Source organism: Pyrgilauda ruficollis, unplaced genomic scaffold (genome assembly GCF_017590135.1).
Source record: "Pyrgilauda ruficollis isolate IOZ18807 unplaced genomic scaffold, ASM1759013v1 scaffold55, whole genome shotgun sequence".
Lineage (NCBI taxonomy): Eukaryota > Metazoa > Chordata > Aves > Passeriformes > Passeridae > Pyrgilauda > Pyrgilauda ruficollis.
The window spans coordinates 2,548,020-2,567,403 of NW_024527155.1; the positions used below are offsets into that span (position 1 = coordinate 2,548,020).

General features: G+C 36.4%; 1 protein-coding gene across 1 annotated transcript in view; it reads left to right on the plus strand.

The window, feature by feature from the left end:
* Positions 1-8,888, plus strand: part of INSC (INSC spindle orientation adaptor protein) — a 143,786-nt gene extending 134,898 nt beyond the window's left edge. The window contains exons 10-13 of the mRNA XM_041481108.1: positions 4,657-4,723; positions 6,356-6,511; positions 7,159-7,235; positions 8,586-8,888. Coding sequence (XP_041337042.1) covers positions 4,657-4,723; positions 6,356-6,511; positions 7,159-7,235; positions 8,586-8,714 — 429 coding nt within the window. The 3' untranslated portion in view covers positions 8,715-8,888. The remainder of the gene's footprint in view (positions 1-4,656; positions 4,724-6,355; positions 6,512-7,158; positions 7,236-8,585) is intronic.
* The last annotated feature ends 10,496 nt before the right edge of the window (positions 8,889-19,384 follow it).

A 19,384-nucleotide genomic window follows, 5' to 3' on the forward strand; every position in this document is an offset into this window, starting at 1 on the left:
AATACAGGTTTACGCTTTCAGTGTAAAGCGTTTGTACCTAGTTTTTAGTTTTGCAGCAAAGATTCAGTACCTTTGAACACTGGTTGATGAGCATTAGTCACCATTAGTTATTTAGAAAAGTTTTATTATAGCGTTAGTAATGTATTTTAGAAAAAAAAATTCCAAGGTGACTGTTGTTTGAAGAAAACAATTTTCAAGATTCTTCATCAACCATGGTTTCTCAAATTTAAATTGCTCTTGGCAACTGAAATTCCTAAAGTTCAGGGCAAAGCAGACTACAGAACTTAAACGGAAGGTTCACCACTCATAAATTCAATACGTGTGAAAGTCTGAGGGAGTGGAAGGAAACTGTGTGGGAATCGAAACAAATTTTAAATTATGAAATATATATAGAATAACCAAAAAAGATCAACACTGCCAATTTTATAATAATATATTATATTGTCACTAGAGATGTATCTGTGTCTAATATCAGTTTAATTATTTTGCTTATAAAAATGAAGATTTTGGATTAGATTTCAGATTAATTTCCATGGTAACTGCAAGACTAAGAAGATGATGCTGTATTGACATTTGAAAAATATGAAATAATACTGTTATTTTTCAATTTCATTTCATAAACAGGGAAATTTTCCATGGGTCTTAAGGGGCCTCTCAAATATCCCTGTGTACTCAGTTCACCAACAAAACTTTTAAAGATGAACCTTCAAAGCTTCTTGATTTTGGGTGTGCTTTTTTAAGTTCTGAATTTTTTAAGTTCAATTTTAGCTTAAAACTTTTAAGTTTTTAAGTCCAGTTTTAACTGTTTAATCTCGGAGTCTTGCAAAAAATCTTACTACTCTCTGTGAAATCTCTGCATTTTGCTATTTTGCTAAGTTGGTGCCCCTTCAGAAGGTGCTAAAACATGAGCTGGCCTGAGAATTCCTGTGCTGACGTTCTGCCTTGCCCTGTGTCTCAGTGCCCTGGGGGTCAGGTGTGCAGAGCACAGGGAAGCAGGTGTTGAGCACAGGAGGAGCCCTGGAGGTCTGTTCCTCTGGTTGTTTTTAGCAGTGCAACTCGTGACACTGACCTGAATCATCCATCCAGCTCCCTTCTGATGGCAAACAAATGTCATAGGGCCTCCAGGACCTGAGGGAGCCAACAGGGAAGGTGGAGAAGGACTTCCTACAAGGGCATGTAGAACCAGGACAAGGGGAATGGCTTCAAACTGAACAAGAGTAGGTTTAGATTAGATGTTAGGGAGAAATTCTTTGCTGTGAGGGTGGTGAGGCACTGGCACAGGTTGCCAGAAAAGCTGAGGATGTCTCATCCCTGGCAGTGTCCAGTGCCAGGCTGGATGGGGCTCTGAGCAACCTGGTCAAGTGGGAATTTTCTCTACCTATGACAGAGAATTAGATGAGATTTAATGTCGCTTCCAATCCAAGCTGTTATATGTTTCTGTGCTGATTATTTGTTGATCAAGTCTATTTTTCTGTGGTCTTCATTAGTACAGTGGATTTAGGGCTGCCAGTTCACAAACTGCAGACACCAGGTTTAGCAGAGAGAGGCAGCTGCAATTCTTGATGGATTTGGAGATCAGAGAAAGGAGTGTGGGCCAGTCTTGTATTTGCAGGATTTCTAGACAAGAGAAGGAATGATGAATCTGACTTCATGTTCTTAGAAGGCTAATTTATTATTTTAACATCTATATTATATTAAATAGTGCTATACTAAACTATACTAAAAAATACAGAAAGGTTACAGACAGAAGGCTAAAAGATACTAAAGAAAAACTTGTAACTCTCTCTCCAGAGTCCAACACAGCTTGGCCCTGATTGGCCAATAAGTCAAAAACAATTCACATGAAACCAATGAAACAGCCACCTGTTGGTAAACAATGTCCAAACACATTCCAAAGCAGAAAAACACAGGAGAAGCAAATGAGATATTATTGTTTTCCTTTTTCTCTGAGGCTTCTCAGCTTCCCAGAAGAAGAAATCCTGTCAAAGGGATTTTTCCAGAAAATATGACAGTGACAAGTCAGCTTGTGTCAGTCTTTTGAGAGCACTGCTAAAACACAGATATTGGAAATGCATGGGTCAAGATTCGCCTCCAAAGCAGCTCTGCTTAGCATAGATACAGGTGCTGGGGTAGGGAATTATGCTGGATTCCCTGACAAAATTTGCTTCATAGCACATCTACAAATCCCACAGGTCAAGAATTGGCATGTGGCTTCAGCACATTCCTTCTCCATGGTAGGAAGGCAATGACAGATGACCAGAGCTCATGCATCCTGTCTTCAGATGTCTCCTTTCTTACACTTTGAGTTGACCACAAGTTCATTGCATGGCTTAGGAATCCAAAAGAATTTCAAGAATCATAAATTTTTTCAGGTGCCAGTGCTTTGTAGTCGTGGAGTGTGCTCTTTCACAGGATCAATTACTTGAGCAATTAATGAAATTGATACTAAACATTGCAGTTGAACAGTAGATATTCCACATTAAATATCTTCAAGCCTTTTAATTACTTCAGAGTCATTTCAGTTCTGAAAGAGGTTTTGGTATGTATTCTTTTCCAGTAATTTTCAAGTATTAAATGAGGCTTAGGCAGTCACTTTTATCTGTATCTGTGTGCTCCATGTCTCACAATAACATCTGAACTGGTTTGCTGATTCAACAGGACTTTGTAGTTATTTTCGAAACTGCCTAAGGCTTTATGAAATTTGGAGCCAGATAATGGGAAGAGAAGCAAAGATAAAGAATGCAGTATAAGCTTCTGTATACAAAAAGAAAAAAAAATCTACAGTGGGAGAGAACCTACTGGCAAATATCTATTTATGTTTTTTCATCAACTATAAATGCAAAAGAGATGAGACTTCATTAATACCAGTGCTCACAGAAGTGTTACTTTCTGAAGAAAATTTAGTCTACATTTGTTTGTGTTTTCCTCTAGAGAGTTCATCCATAATAGGAGACTTCCTTGAACTTTGGTTTGTGTTACAGAGGAAATTTTCATGTTGCATGAACTTTAAAATAGGAAAGTTTAGGGGAAATGGAGCATTTAAAGTCAACTCTTTGTTCTGCTTGCCTATTACATTTATACATTATCCTATTTTATTACATTGTTTACCTTGCAGGAAAAGAATTTTCTTGGGGAAAAAAAGTTTATCCATATGGAGTGAGCTAATCTATGGCTTAACTACCTTTTGAGTCCTACTGAGATTTTAGAAGACAATATAGGTAGAACTTCATGGTCATTGATCATAAGGGTCTTTTCTACGCCCCTCTGGAGAATGTTACGTACAAACCCTCTAAGTTAGTCCATAAATATTGCAAAATATGGGGGCCACATAATCAACATGAAGGAAGTATAGCTATAACCTCAAATAATTTTTTGGTGTCAAAAGATGCACACAAACTATTTTTATGTATGAAAATACTTATTAGACAAAATAACTTGAAGCAGTGGAATAATTGGCATGTATTCAAATTGTGGTTAATTGAATTCTTCATCTGTGGCTTAGAGAGCCACATGGGGTACAGATTCTGCACAGAGGAAGCAATTTTCATTAACGGGATATAATTTAGAATGAGGAAAACATATACACTCTGCCTGCAACACAGTTAATAATTAATATGGAATAAATACATAGACATACACTGAGTTACCATATTTCTACCTGTCACTGTGCAGAGTTTCAGCAACTCATTTGCATGCTAAGTAAGTATATTTATTCAGGGAGATGACACTGTAACACCACCTTCAAAAGTGGAAGACCTTTATGTCACAGCATCGGAAATGAGTCATCCTTGTTTTTGAAATGGCAAAGTGAGATCAGAATGGTGATTTGATCTCATGCCTCCTTACATCTAAGAAGTTTGCTGGTTTCTGAAGTGACACTGTACTGTTAAAAAGCTGATAACCAATTCCAAAACTGACCATTATTTTTGAGGCTGGTCAGTTTTCCTGAATTAGATTAGAGAAAATTTAAAACGTCTTAAGAAAGAATATTATTTCTGTTTTGCATTCTGATGATCTCTAGCATTTATTATTTGGTCTCTCACATATGCTGTTAATATTGGAATGTGTCTGCATGCAAAAAGCAAAGTATTTGAAAGACTGAGAAGAATGCCTTGCAGGATGTGTGAGAAAGTATGTGATATCAATGAGGGAATGGCTGACTGAAAGCCAACAGCACCACAGGGTTCAGCCACTCTGTTAGTGGCTTGCTGCATCACTTTAAGCAAGTTGAGTAACACTAATCTCAAAAACAGTTAAAGATATTTGGGATAAGAAATGCTGTAAATCAAGATCTCAGGATGTGCTTGTGCACATACCATCACAGAATGTGTTGGTACAAAGCCTAACCATGGTCTTTACCTCTGGAAATTATAAACAGAATTTTAAGTCCAGTTACTTTTGTGACAATGCCTTGTCATGCACACAATTCTTGACTTCAACAAAACTGAAAAATATTCCTTAAATATTCCCTTGAATCAAAGCTCCAGATCTCTTGCAAGGATTTCTTAGCATTTCACCTGAACCGATTCAGTGCAACATCAGCATTCTCAAATATTTGCCATATTTCTGCCATATTTATTTTATGAACCACAATGATATTTAACATTACTGAACTGTAGGACTGGACTTCATATTTCCTTCTCTTTTTAACAACAGGTGGTGACGATATTGGCAAACATGTCTGTGTTGGATCAGTGTGCTTCAGAAATCATTCAAGGAAATGGTATGTATTTTAGCTGAACTATATTTTTTATTTATTTCTGGAGAGTCTGAGTAGATGGGAATGTAGTACTTACAAGGTAGAGGAGAAAGGCTTCACTAATAAAGCTTCATTTTTCATCCTGTCTCTGCTGCGTATTGCACATTGCTGCAGGGTGCAAAATGAGTTATGATGGTTCCACATAACAGAATGCCACTGTTTTAGGAAACTTTGCATTTGTGACCACGTTGCTGATGTTCTGGTTGCTATTACTCCTAGATGCAAAGCAAAGTAGTAAAATGTGTTTCAGCAACCTGTGTTGTGGTAATACAGGTAATACTGTTGTAAGATGTAAATGCCTTACTAATACACCTACCAGAAAATTCAAAGCCAATCAAATTAGATGGATGCCTTTGTTTTTTTTTTTTTTTTCTTTTGTTTTTTTTTTTTTTTTTTTTTTTTTTTTTATGCCTTTGTTTTTTTTTTTCCTTTGGTTTTTTTTTTTTTTTTTTTTTTTTTTTTTTTTTTTTTTGGTGGGAAACATTAAATTACAGTGAAAATTCACATATATTGCTTTGCTAGGTCAAGTAAAATTTGTCTATACATCCCGCCATGGAATTTCACAAGAAGCATTTGCCCTCTGGCTTTGGAGAGGGGTTGGCACTCATCCTGTGCGTAAAATCTTTTTTGCGTCTGCCTCATGTTATAATAAACAGGTGCTAGTCAGAGGGGAATGGTCTTTGAATGCTGGAGAATTTAGGTACTTCTCAACTCTGACTTTCCACATTCTGGAAATGGTCTTTGAATGCTGGAGAATTTAGGTACTTCTCAACTCTGACTTTCTTGTATGTTGATTGATTATTATCTAGCTGCATGGTTCTGATGATAATTCTCTGAATTATTTATGCAAATGTTCTAACAGTTAAAATCCTCTGATGCTACCTGATGTAATCTGAATGCCTAATAGCATATGGAGTCTAATAGCACATAATTGTCTTTACACTTAAAATAATCTAGAAAAGAGAAATCATCTTTTTTTGTGGTGCTACAAGAAGAATATCAACTCCTACAGGCAACAATAAGTTAATGAAGCCACTTCGACAGGGATAACATTGTCTCTTCTGGAATGAAGGGTTATACAGTAAAGTTCAAGAAACAGAATTTCATCATTTCCTTCATTAAAGGATTCCTCATTCTAAAATACCCTTAAACAGTTTGAGAAGGAAACTTTTAAAGGCTTGTTTTAAAAAATGTAAACAAACAAACAAAGAATTACTTGAATTGAGTGTGAAACTTCATTTAGAGACCTAAAATATGTCACTACAGGCTTTTCAGTTAGTGATTGTCTTCAGGTTAATTTAGAACTAAATAAGGAATTACATTTGGTTGACTGAAAAAAATTAGTGAAATTTAAAATACCAACTTTTAGAGGAGGGAAGAGTTAGTGCATTTTCTAGTTCCAGAAGTTCTGTAGCTTTCTAGTGAAGACAAACTTAGGCATAGATCAGATGTGCCTGGGTGCTGAAGTCAAAATTGCAGCCTTCATTTATGTATTCTCCATTCTCCCTTTTTGTATTAACCCAGCTTTCCTTTCCCCTTTTTTGCACTGAGATTTTTGTTGGAGAGCGAATAATAATGTCTCTTGTATTCTTTCAGGTGTTCAACTTTTAATGGAGATGCTCTTTGAGAAATCCTCCTCTGGAAATCCAGCAGAAGCTGCAGCTTGTGAGCGAGTCCAGCAGAAATCTGCGGTTACCCTGGCACGGCTCAGCCGAGATCCCGAGGTGGCAGAGGCAGCCGTAAAACTCAGCTGTAAGGATGTGTCTCCTGCTTAATGGCACTGAAAGAGGGAGCAACTGCCAGTCATGGAGAAGCTCTTCTTAATTTCTAGCCTCACTTGGTGAACTTTATGAGAGATACTCCCTATAGAGTCTGTCCAGTGGATGACGGAGGAGATGGAGCTAAATGAACCTCTGGCTTGTTTCCCAGAGGAGCCTGAGGTGCAGCATCCACTCAAGACATAGCTGTGCCTTGCTGTGCCAACTGACACTGCTGCCTCCTCATTCCTTTATGCAGGGTCTGTCAGGGCACAGAAAACTGGGACCCCAGCAGGTCCAGATGTGATGAATCCAGTGGGAGGGAACATGTTCTTTGGGTAGGAGTTTTTAAAGGGTGTGTGGGAGGATTGGTAGGGAGGAAATGCAGGTGACAATTTCCACTCTGAAATTTCAGCAGCAAGTAAGCCCAATTTATTTGTTTATACTTTACAACTATTAATTATGACTGCTCTGAACTGCATAGCTCCATGGAAAGTTCTTTAAGTATTTGCATATCATCTTTGCATTAGAGATCATATCTACTAAAAAAAAAGAGATAAATACGATGCATCTAAAAAATATCACAAAATAAGGAGCTATTTTTCTAAATTATTTCTCCTGACACTCTTTTGTTGCTCTCAGGTATTCCTCGCCTGATTAAACTTTGCAGATCACCAACAGAAAGAAATAACAGCGATTCTGTTTTAGTGGCATGTCTGGTATGTACATTTTAGTCTTCCTTTCACGCTTATACTGGGAAATTAAGGAAAAAACATCCCTTTAGATTTCAAAATTCATAAGTATTGCAGAAATGTTTTAAATTCATGTCAGGGTCTCCTGCTTTTCCCCTTAAGCATAATCCTGTACACTGTCAATTATTCATCCTCAGATTGAAGACTTAAGCACATAAGGAAAAATGGCTTCATCTTCACATTTCTGGGCGCCAAAAAAAATTTCCTTGGAACACTTTGGAATTTAAGGATTCATTAATTCCTAAATTCCATTCTGTGATGGTTCTATGTTGAAATTAGCCTTGAGTCACGCGGGTAGCAGCCCTTTATCTGCACTCATGCATATATATGAAAATATTTATGTAAAGCATCCAAAAAGAGAAAAAGATATTTCTTACTTCCACTCCAATCCAATTTTTTGTTCTATTTGTGTTGCCAAGACAATAAAGTGCCCAGCAAGGAGTGGGCACCAGAAGCTTAACACTGTCTCTGCTCAGGAGAAAGATCCCATCTTCTGGCCCTGCACTGCAAGAACTGCGAGCCAAATGCCAGAGCTGAATGATTTCACTGAGCATTCTGTGAGAGGCCTCTGGGGACATGGGTGATCTAGGGCTGGGGCACAAGCTCTGGTGAATGAAGACTGAAGAATATCGTTTGACACTGCTTTATGACATTAATGTTATTTTAAATCTAAAAGGAATACTTGGTTATTGCAGCTTGTTCGTTTAAGCTGGTCCCATTCAGGATGAAGAAAGTATAAATGTGAGCATAGAAAATGCTGTGATTATTCTTCCTACATGCCAAGAAGACCTGTTAATCTTGTGTGGTTAGAGCAGAGACCACAGAGCAATGGCAGCAAACCAGACTATGATTTTTCTGTCTCACTGAAGTTGTTGCTGCACATTCCTTGAATCCATGCCTATTGCTTGAGACATTACCTACCTCCCTGTCTCAGAAATCCTCCTTCTCCTGATATTTAGTAATTGCCTGAAGATGTTTTCTGATAAAAATGTGGCAAAAATATTGTCCTTGAGACATAAGCTTCAAGCTCTGATAGGTATTGTCACTGGTGTCTGAGGGTTTGTACTCTACTTAGACCTGCTGTTCAGGTCTAAAAGTAAAGTACCCCAAAATAATTGTCATTAAATAACTTTGCATGAGGGAAGATTCATCTGACAGATGAAGACAGTGAGGAGAGATTACCCAGGTAGCAGAACCCATAGACCTGCAGAGTTCAGTTTTGAGTTCTGGCTGTCATTTAGGTGTGGTTATAATGGATTCCTGCAATGGAGGCTCTGCCAAACCTGACTGCATTGCAATGGTGTTTTGTTTTTCCAGGCAGCCCTGAGGAGACTGGCAGTAATGAGTCCTGATGGGCTGGAGGACTCAGATTTTCAGCAGCTGGTAAAGCCCAGACTCGTGGATTCTTTTCTGCTGTGCACAAATATGGAAGAGAGCTTTGTATAAATGGGAGCCAAAAACCTTTGAACAATAATGAAGATGATAGGTACACAGTAAGATAACACATGTACAATTTTATTTTGGTTTAGTCCTATTGTTATTTATGACTTATTTATTCTAAACCCATGAACGTGTGATTTGTCAGAGCAAAGGGACAGAATAAGAAAACTTGTTACTGTGGTTTGCAAAGGTAATTTTTAATTTTACTCTCCTGCCAAGACACACAAGACCTTATCATTGCCATCTAATCAAATGTTTTGTTTAATATAGTTAAATTAAGGTAATGAAGCCAAGAATTTGTTGTTCTGATGTTAAATGCTTCTGATGTTATATCACTGATATTTTTCTATAGTTAGGACATTTTGTAGGTTTTTTAATAAATGTTTTAGTCTAATTTGTATTAGGAGAAAAGTAATCCTAAAAGCTGCAAGTATATACTTTGAAATGAAAGGCGTGTTACAGTCTGATTCCACCTCTTAACTGTTGTTATATTTTAATAGAATTATGTAACTGAGAGAAAAATTTAAAAAAAAAAAGTTCAAATGCTGGCTTCAAATGATGCTAGAATACATTCTTAGGCTGTATAAAGATGTGTTCCATCAGAAGGTACACACTAACAGAAAGCTCTTTATTTACATTGACTGATATTTCCTAAAGAAATCCATAGAATTCTAGAAAAATCTTTGGTAGTGTTTGTGGTTTTTTTTCATAATGTAAGATTTTCCACCTATGATTTAAAATCATTACACAGTGTTAATTTTCTCTCCTTTCCAAGCCTTACAAGAACTGGAAGTGCTAATGTCCAGACATGTTTTTAACATTCAAGCTACTGTTTTTGTGAAAAGTTGTTCACACCTTTACTAAATAATCTGAAGAGTTTAATTAATTGTAACTTGAATTTTCATTTTTCTGGCTTACTAACTAGTCCTGTATTTTTAAAATGTAAATGGGACTCTTAGGAGCTCTGGAAGTTGAGAAATGGATGATAACCTAAATAACAGACATAATTTTGAAATCAACTTTTTTTCCATGAGCATTCTTCTTAATTCTTTCTGTTTCCTTTTATTGAAAAACCACATCTATTGAAAATTACTCAACCAGCAATACCTTGGTAGTGATTTTTTCCTTAACTTTTCACAATGAACTCTGTAGATTATGAAAAAAGATGTAATTTTTTCTTCATGGCTTCCAAACATTGCTTTGGATCATTTTATGATCAGCAACTTCAGGTTTCTAGGATATCTGCCAAAACCCCCCCCACAGTCCTTCCTTACTGTACTTTGTAGATATATTAAGCAGCTTAATTCATTAATGTTTCTTTAGTGTTATGTGGTGTTTGGATGGAAAGCACCAGGAAATTGTGAAGCTGTGATTGCCTTCCACATTTTCTGTACAAGAGAAATCTGTCCTGCTTCAGGCAGTGAGACAGTGGTGGCTACTTTTTTCTCCCTTGATTGTATGAGTTAAAAAGTCTCTGCCTTAATGTCTTTCTTGTGAGCTCTCCATATAATCAGCTCTATCTTGACTGAATTTTAAAACCTTACAAAACATACAGTGACCTCTGTCATGAGCAGCTATTCAAAGGAAAGTGTTGGATCAGATGTTCTAGTAAGCACAGAGAGGAATTCTGCTTTTTTTGCTTACTTTTAGACAGCTTCTTAAGTTTCCAAGATTGTTAAAATGTATGGTACTCTAAAGCTATAAAAATATTGTATTAGTGATGGACATTAACACTTCTCTCCCTAAGCAGAAATACATGTGTGAGCCATGGATTTCTTAGTATAAAAAATGAATTAATAAATTTCATAGAAAACTAATTCAAATTAAAATCCTGTTGTTATCATTCTGATAGCATGGCAGTCCCTGATAAAATGCATCAAATTCTGTACTGAATTTCTGTCAGCTTCAGCTAACACCAGAGATATCAGTTTCCAGATGAAGTAGGGTTTATCCCATAATAGATAAATTTAAAATCTGATTTAAAGAAATTTTCCACACATGCACAGTGAACTGAAGGAGATATTAAGAAAATGCCATCATGGCTCATAATGTTTTAATGTAATTTCTAACATTTCAATCAAATATTCAGTGAGTAGGTTGGTAACAACTAATTTGCTCTCAAATACAGGAATGTGAACCCACATTGATTGAATTTACTACAGATACTCTCAATCTGCAATATGGCTCCATAATTCTAGGCCCATATTTTCCATTTAAATGTGTTCATATTACAGATGTGGTTGTTTATATTACAGAAGAAGAGTACATTTATGTGGAACTCATATTTGCAGCAGAAAATATATCTTGAAAGAGCCATTTCAGCAGACCTCTTGTCACCTAAGTGTCCTCAAAACCACTTTAGCTGGAGCTGTGCACTTTATTTTTGTATATGCTAAAGTTTATGGGAAAGTAAACACACCTCTAACTTTACTTCTTGATTCACTTGGAAATCATAAGTCATTAAAAATATTGATTTATTTTTCTCATTGCTTCTGAATGGGAATTCTAGATTCTGAATGATTTCTTGGTTCTAAAGTTTGCTTTGAAAGTGACTCTTCAGCTTTTAAACAAAACAAACAGGAACAACTTAAGCCAGAATAAACATTTTTGCTTTCAAATGTAGTATGAAATATTATATTTACTATCAAAAAATTTTTACTAGAATAAGTATTGTGGTGGCTTAATCCTTGGACTCCCTGTGTATATACATATACAGGAAGGAGTGAGAGTGGAGAGTAGGTGTAATACATTCCCAAATCAGCTCATTTATGTGCACTCATTGACCTATAGAGCCTGAATGTAGGTTACGTATTGGTTTAATCTTCCTGGAAAATGAATGTCAAACGTGTTAGAAATGTTGCTTCACTTAAATTCTTCTGAACATTTTCAGTTTTGTATGAGATTAGAAATGCTTAACAAACATGCAGTGAGCTGCAGGATTCTTTGCAATTTTGATTTACACTCCAGCAACTTTGGATAATGTCTTCAAATTTCAGCTTCGGTTTCAAACTGTTTACAGATATTCAGGGGCCCAGATGTTTCATTCATAGAATAAAGTTTGGTTATTCTCTGTTTATTGTGTACTTGGTACATGAATCACTTATGTGGAATTTTACTTGTCTGACCTTTTCAATTTAAAATTGTATTTACAAAGAATAAAATAATGTCTTTGTAAATTGCATACCTTAACTATTTTTTTGGGGTTGCCTGTTCGTATCCAAAAGATTACTTCATTTGTAGGATTTTGCCTTTGTACAAGACTGCTTCTGTTCTCTTATATGGTTTGTTCCAAATTTTTGTTTTGACCACCACCTTTTAGAAAACAGCAATGAACAGTCAAAATAACTTTGGCTTTTGTATTTTGAGGAATCTGCCTTGATCTTCAATTGAATTTTATATTAAATTTAATGTGTTTAAAGAAGCACTCTAGACACTGCAAATTATTCACCAGTGCTCTCATTTACAAGGGGAGGGGAGGGCATTAAGCACTGAAAGAAAGGTCCAGAATGAATTTGTTAATTGAAGTTGGAAGTGAAGAACTGGTGGGAAGGTGGATGAATAATTTCAACCCTTGACAAGCTAAAGAACTGGGAACAAGAAAAACACAGGATCATCTATTCTAGATGCTTCTGTTCTTGTGGAGACCCTTATCTCTATTTTCTGGCTTGCTCTTGGATCTGAGTTTCTTTTTCCAGCTGTGACAAATTTCTTCCTCTTGTCTAATTGAATTGATATAGTTATCTAACAGAAGAGTTACATTCCAGGGTCTGGTCCTGCTAATTATTATATTGATAAGGTTTTTGCTGAGAAACTAAGTAGCAAAAATACCTTGTTAAATAGATGTAATTAGGATCACCTAGAACAGAAAGCAATGTTTATTGTTCTTACAACAAGGGGAAGGACCAACATATCCTCCAAAAAGCCTGAGAGAAAGCATGGGATATCAGCTTATACTTCCATGTTTTGGTACTTTTACAAGTAGAGCTGCTGACTAAGAGTTTATGAATTAATCAGTTTTCAGCCAAATAATCACTGAATCAGAGAAATAAAAGTAACCTACTAGACCTACAGATCAAATGCTGAAAAATCAAAGATTTTTCTCTATAATTTTCAACAGCTAATTTCTGACTTTTAATAATTCAAGTGTGCCTAGAACCCAAAGAAACCTAGGGGAAACCAGTGGGGCAAAAAAAAAACCCAAAAAACAAACCAAAAACTCAGGTGATGCTGCTAATTTGCTTTGGAAATAATTTGAAAATGATTGAAAAGCCTAAATGATGTTAAGACCGAGGTGTGTATAATGCAGTGCCTCACCTATCAGTGTTGTGATCACCTGTGTTACAAATCACTGCTCATACCCTCTTCTTAAAGCTTTCTGGATTACCTCTGGGTTTTAACCAGCTTTTATGTATTCCTCACAACATTTAGAATGTGATCTAATAATGCATATGTCTTCTGAGTGATCTATTTAGTCTGATTTATTTATATTTAATACCTCATATTGTAAAAATCTCCTTTTTTGAATAGTTCTTGAAGGATAAACCTAACAATTTATGTCTATTATGTATGCTCATCAGGTGAGACAAAGATTATGATAAATCAAGATGGTGTATCTGAAAGGATCCAGGAATAAACATGTGTGTTTTCACTTGCATCAAAAGAATAATTATAAGCCCAAATGATCCAGGGAAGTCTTATTTGATGCCACTTCTTCTGACTTCTGTAAGTCACTTTGCTTGCGCTGAAGTAAAGAAGAGACAGAGGTAACCCAAGGTTTCCAGGATCTTGCTAGAGATAGATGTATAGACAAATAAATATATATAAATCTTACAGTATTAAACTAAGAAAAAACTTTTTTTTTTTTTTCAGAGCAGCAACAAATTAACAACAAACACAAAATCAATTATTTTAAAAGTTTATCCTATCAGTAGAAGAAATTATCAGGTGCTTTAGCTAGGGGGAAATTGTGTACTGTTAGAAGTTCAGTTCTGCAAGCATAGTCTGGACAAGTAATTTAGGTCCTTTCTGTAGACCACAGAGAGAACTATGGAAAAATGGTGCTGATGATTTCTTTGAGGAAGCTGTCTAAACATCTCATATCTGACTCCTAGTTCAGATCAGGGAAGATTAATTCCAGGCTCAATCTGGAGACAAACGGGAGGCACTTTTCCAACTGGGGTTTTATATGCTGTTCACATAGCAAGAACAATTTCCCTCAAACCAGAAAATTTTGCAAGATCAGATTATTTGGAAATGACAAAGACATCATTTACTTGTTTCGTATGTGCTAACTGATGGATTCTGTTTGCCACTGTTTTAAAACAAAAAATAGCTGCACCAACTCATTGATCTTATGATAATGTACCAGATTATAGGTTTATTATTACAGAAAAATATCTTGTATTTGAAAAAAAAAAAGGAGAAGAAAAACAGACACTAAGTAAGAACTCCAAAGTCAACTATCCTGGACAATATGTGAACTACCACTGAGCTCACCAATAGTATTGCACATGCCAGGAAAGCTACAGCTCACCAGAAAACAGGAAAACAAACACAAATATCCTCCAACCCAGTGCACCTTCTTTCCCAAAAGTAATCAGCTGAGCTGGAAGAAGAAGAAAGGACACTTCATTACAAGGTAGCAACATCACAGGTAAGACACAGATAAATGAGGACTATTTCCAGGTGGTCCAGGCTATCCTATAAGAGCCCATGCTGGCTTGGACGTTGCTTACTATCAGGACCATTGCTGAACCCTTGCATAGGAGTCACTGTTGCTGTGCTTACTGTGGCTTAATCTTAGAGCAAGCGAATGTTGGGAACCCTTTCTTGAGTCAAGAATATGCTTGCCATCAATGTTGCAGATGACAGATGTGTGGTAGTTCACAACTGTGTTCCTTTCTAATTTTCTCTAGGCCTCCCCCCCTGCTGTCAACAGATTAGTGCTCCCCTTTAGAGTGGATGGCAGCTGAAGGATTAGCTCAGCTCAGTACAAGGGAAAGCTGCTGAGAGTTCAAACCCAACATCTGTGAAACAGGACAGTGACATTTTTTCCAAGGTATTTGCAGGTGCTGTCTCACTGCTCTGTTACATCTGCATCAAGGCAACCTCTGGGTCTGACCTCTTGGCTAAAATTTTTTTATGTTTCCTAACTTGCACTGTTTTCACTGTCTCACAACTATTTCTCCTTAAATGTTATTATTTTTCTTTTTTGAAAGCATCATCCTTAGAGTTACCAGCATGCTGGGTAGTGCACTCAGATGGAATTTCTGGATTCTGCTGGAAAGACCAGATGAATGTTCATGAGTTGTTCTTATTCTCATTTTTTGTTTCTCTTGCCTATTTGGCTAAAACCTGCAGGAGTGAAGGATCTGTTTCCATCCTTTTGTACAATACTGAGGTCTCTAAGATGGTTCCTTTCATTTGAGGCCATTTAAAGAGAATTTATTTTGAAAAATATTAAAAACAGAGGCCAATTCCTTTGAGAGTACCAGTATGGTCTTTTTGTTTGTGACCCTTAGATATTCTTTGTGTGCAAATGTCTTTGGAATATTTTTGCAGTTAATGATCTGGCATGGCTGTAATAGAGATCCCTTTTGTGTCCAACACCTGTTCATCTGCAGCTTTCATTCTCTAAAAACAGGTGATTTCAAAATTTTTTTTCCATTTATAGAAAATTGTTTCAGCACTTCTGTTGCTTGCAGGCTCATCTGAGAGCCCCTTTCATGTGGCAATGCTTTTGTTGCTTCTCATACTCAGTGGAAGTTCTGCCTTCATTTATCCTTTGATTACCTTTTTAATTTGTTCACTTTTCTCATTATGTGTATCAATGAAATATTGCATCTGTTTTAATTCAGATTTAAATGCTATCACTTGGTGTGAGCAATAATCAAAAAGGTGCTGAAAATTAAATCATTAAAGTATCATTTTGGTAGAGAGGTGCTATTGGCACCAGGACGGCAGGCTTTAAGTATTTTGAAGGTTTTAAGGTAGAGTATATTTAAGGTAGAGTGTCTTTCACTAAAGAAGTATGGATATATTTTTCTTTAAAAAAATGTTTAAATAGTTTGCTTTTTTATCTTTAATTAGAAATGTTTCTATTCAAATACACCATAAAAAATGTTTGCAAAAGATTTTACCAAAGATGTTCTTATATTTTGTTTTCTTTCATGAAATTTCACAAAAGCTTTATGTCCCTTTTTACCTTGAGTGCAGAAATGGCAGTGTTATCAGAAAGATTAAAAAAAAAAAAAATCTAGTTTCACCCAGGGGCTACTTTTCCAAGAAAACACCACGTGTTTGGTTTTACTTGCAGCACCGTGGTAGTTCTGTGCTGCAGACTGGAGGTGTGTTCTGTGTGGGAGGCCAAGGGACAGGAAATGTATGAAATACAAGCAAAAGCAAAGGTCTTGCTGAAAGTGCTTCCTCCTGCCGAAGATTCAGAAAGCCCTTGTCATTTGGAGACTGCCCCATGGCCCCTGGGGAGTTCAGGTGTCCACTGCCCTCACTCAGTACCCTCTGGGCTTGTTGACTTTTTCAAAAAACCTTGAGTGGTAACTTCTCTCTGTTCCCATCATGACAGCTGAGAGCTGCAGCCCTGTGGATAATTCTGATTTTGTCTGCATACCTCTTTATTTCTGCTTTATTTGTAACGCTTGCCTGCTGAAGAATCATCTTCCTTACTATTTATTTACTCGTGACAGGCTTTTCTGAAGTCTAAGAAAACTGCAGTCAAACTCACCACATAATTAATATGTTTCTTCTGTGTAAACACAGCATTATTTTGGTAGTACTAAAGCATTTTCTGGAAAACTTAACCAACTTTATCAGGGACAGTTGCTCATATTATTCTCCTCCATTTACATACTCTTGTCAATAAACTGCTTTTAACAGTTCAAGTAAAAAAAAATCTCTTTTCAAATATAACTTATTTTCAAAGAAGGGAAAAATTTCAAATGCTTAACATGAAAGCTTTAAAAATTAGAAAGCAATTAGAGAATCTTCTAAAAAGAGTCAATTGATATGTAGCAGCCCAAGGTTTTGCCATAGACTGCATTTTTCTTTTTTCTTGAGAAGGAGTACAGTGTTGCTATTGTTCAGTTTCATGTTAGTTCTGGCTGCTATTCTACAAATCCCATGGACAATAGGGTAATTTAGAGGCCCTTTTGCAGCTGGGTGGGAAAGGAATTGCAACAATAATGGTTTAAATATTCTTAAAAAGTGCTTGATAGTTTTTTAACTTGTTCTGGTGATCTGATCCCATGAATAAATACATTTTAAAAAGTCTAAGGGTTGTATTTGAATGTTATCTCACTTCCTAAAATACTTAAGAACCAATTTTCCTTACATCTGGAATGTCTTTAGTCAGTTTGGCTGTTTTAATCTGGGTGAAATCTGAATGAGAGCAAGTAATCTAGAGACCTGCAAATGAACCTTTCTGAAATCTTTAAACCACTGCTGAACTCATCAGAAATATATGATCATTATACACTGTTATGCATCCAAACTCTCTTCCAAGTCTTAAGGGTTGAATGTAGCCAGAAAGTCAGCTTCCCTTGGGGCCACCTGCTAAAGTGACAAAAAAGGTCACACAAAACATTTTCTTGCCCTGGGAACTGCTGAGAATTAATTTTGTCTTCTAATATTCTTTAGAAAATGTAAAATTTGTCTCTAAAGAAAAAGATTATTAAAATCTCTTCAGAAATTAAGCTTAGACTAAAGAATTTTTTTTTCTGTAGCAGAAGGTCTTCTTAATTTAGTTTTTCACATTACAATGTCCTGTGGATCTGAGTTGGTTTTAAAAGAGCAGAGTAAATATTTTTTTTAATTTCATGATGCAGAGAAATACAAAGGGATTTATTAATTTATTAAATTTAAAATAATAATTATTTATTAATTAAGAAAATATATTAATTGTCAGATGTGAGGAGTCAAGGTAAGTGTAAGCAAATGAATATCCATTGATGTTGTTTCTTCAAGATAGAGATTTTACCTGGAATTGAGTTTCATCTGATATTAATTTAAAGAGATTTTCTTCCATAGAGACTTAGTGTGCAAAGAAAAAGGGAAAGTACTGGGAATGTCTGTCTGGATGTAACTGCCCAGAAGTGTGAGCCTTCTGCCATGATGTCAGAACTCCAGGCCTCATGGGTGTCCTGTTCCCAGTGGGAGTGGAGAAAAATGCAGCCATGAAAATCAGGTGAACTGAAGCATGCGGCCTCGTTTTTCATGAGAGGAGAGGATAATAGAAAGAAAAAGCTGAAGAGAATTGAACCCAAATGTTTAGGAAGGAGACACTGCTGGGGCTTGTTGAAACTTGGGAAACAAAAGCAAATGAAATGTTGCAGGGAATGGTTATGAAGGCTGGAAAACTAACTGTAGTCACAATCAGAGTTATAGTTACAACCAAAGTATCATTTAAAACTTTGATATTTATGAAGTATCAAGTGAAAACCGAAAAAATGAATACAACACTAGGTACTGTTTTGCATTAGCAACAAGATCAGAACTGGCAGCTGATCTGCACGTGCCTTGCTTTGCAATAGTGGAAGGAGTTCTAGAAGCTCATTAATTCATTGGCACAAATTAGAAAAATGGATATATTCTTTTTCTGTCAAAACACAATGTAACCCAAAGCAAAAGGAGTCTCTGTGCTTCACAACTCATGATGAAGTGCAAACTGAGTTTTCAAAAGCTCCTTTTAGATGTACTTAAGGACTTGCTGGGGGAGAAGTGGGGACATCTACTGGAATTTTAAAACACTTCATCATAGGTTTCCAAGGCTGCTAGTGAGACGTGTTTGGTTTAGGTCTAAAGTTGGATGAATAATGCAGAAACAATTTCTACTTATATTTGTGCAAATTTGGAAGCAAATCTTCACCCATCTTGGGGTTGCTTTTGGTGTCATTTCCTGCACACACGCACAGAGTTATTAAACTTTAATCGCATAACTGTTGGCAGAAAATAAATGTTAAGCTCACACAGGAATACTGTGAAAAGTGAATTTCTAATGTGCTTTCTGTAAGCCTGTGTACCACAAAGCCGATTCCATGAGTTATGTTCATTAGACTGGAGGATGGAAACAATATTAAGTGATTTATGGGACTAACTGCAATTGAACAGTGAGTTTGTACTTGGAGTAGCAACCCCTTACTTTAAAAGAAATTTAAAAAGAGTTCAATGAGGAAGGAATATGTGAAGGAAATTGCAACCCACTCCCCACATTTCATGGTAAGAAGGAAGGAAACTCATCCATCATTCAGTGCATTCATTAAAAATTATTCACTCAGATCCATTTAAAACATGTTCTAACTTTAATCTCCTAATTTCTTGGGGCTAGATTGTGATGTGTCCTGCATGCCCAATAAGAGTGTGAAGGCTCTTCCTGCATCCTGATCTAGGTTGCTTGGACCTTGGGATGGGGCCTGCAGGAGCAGCAGTGTTGTGGATGTGCTCCCTTTCTCTCCTCAGAGGAAGCCTGGGGAAGGGAGGGAAAGGGGGATGAGATTGCAGTAGGGGAAGCTAACCCTCTTGATACAGAAATCCTGGCTTGCTGAGTTTGGATGAAGGTCAGGGTTTCCCAAAATTTTACTGCCATGAACCAGTGAATAAATAATTCCTGCTGGGACAAGGAAGGTGTAGATGAAATTGGCCTGAAGGTGTGTTTTCCAGGGTTA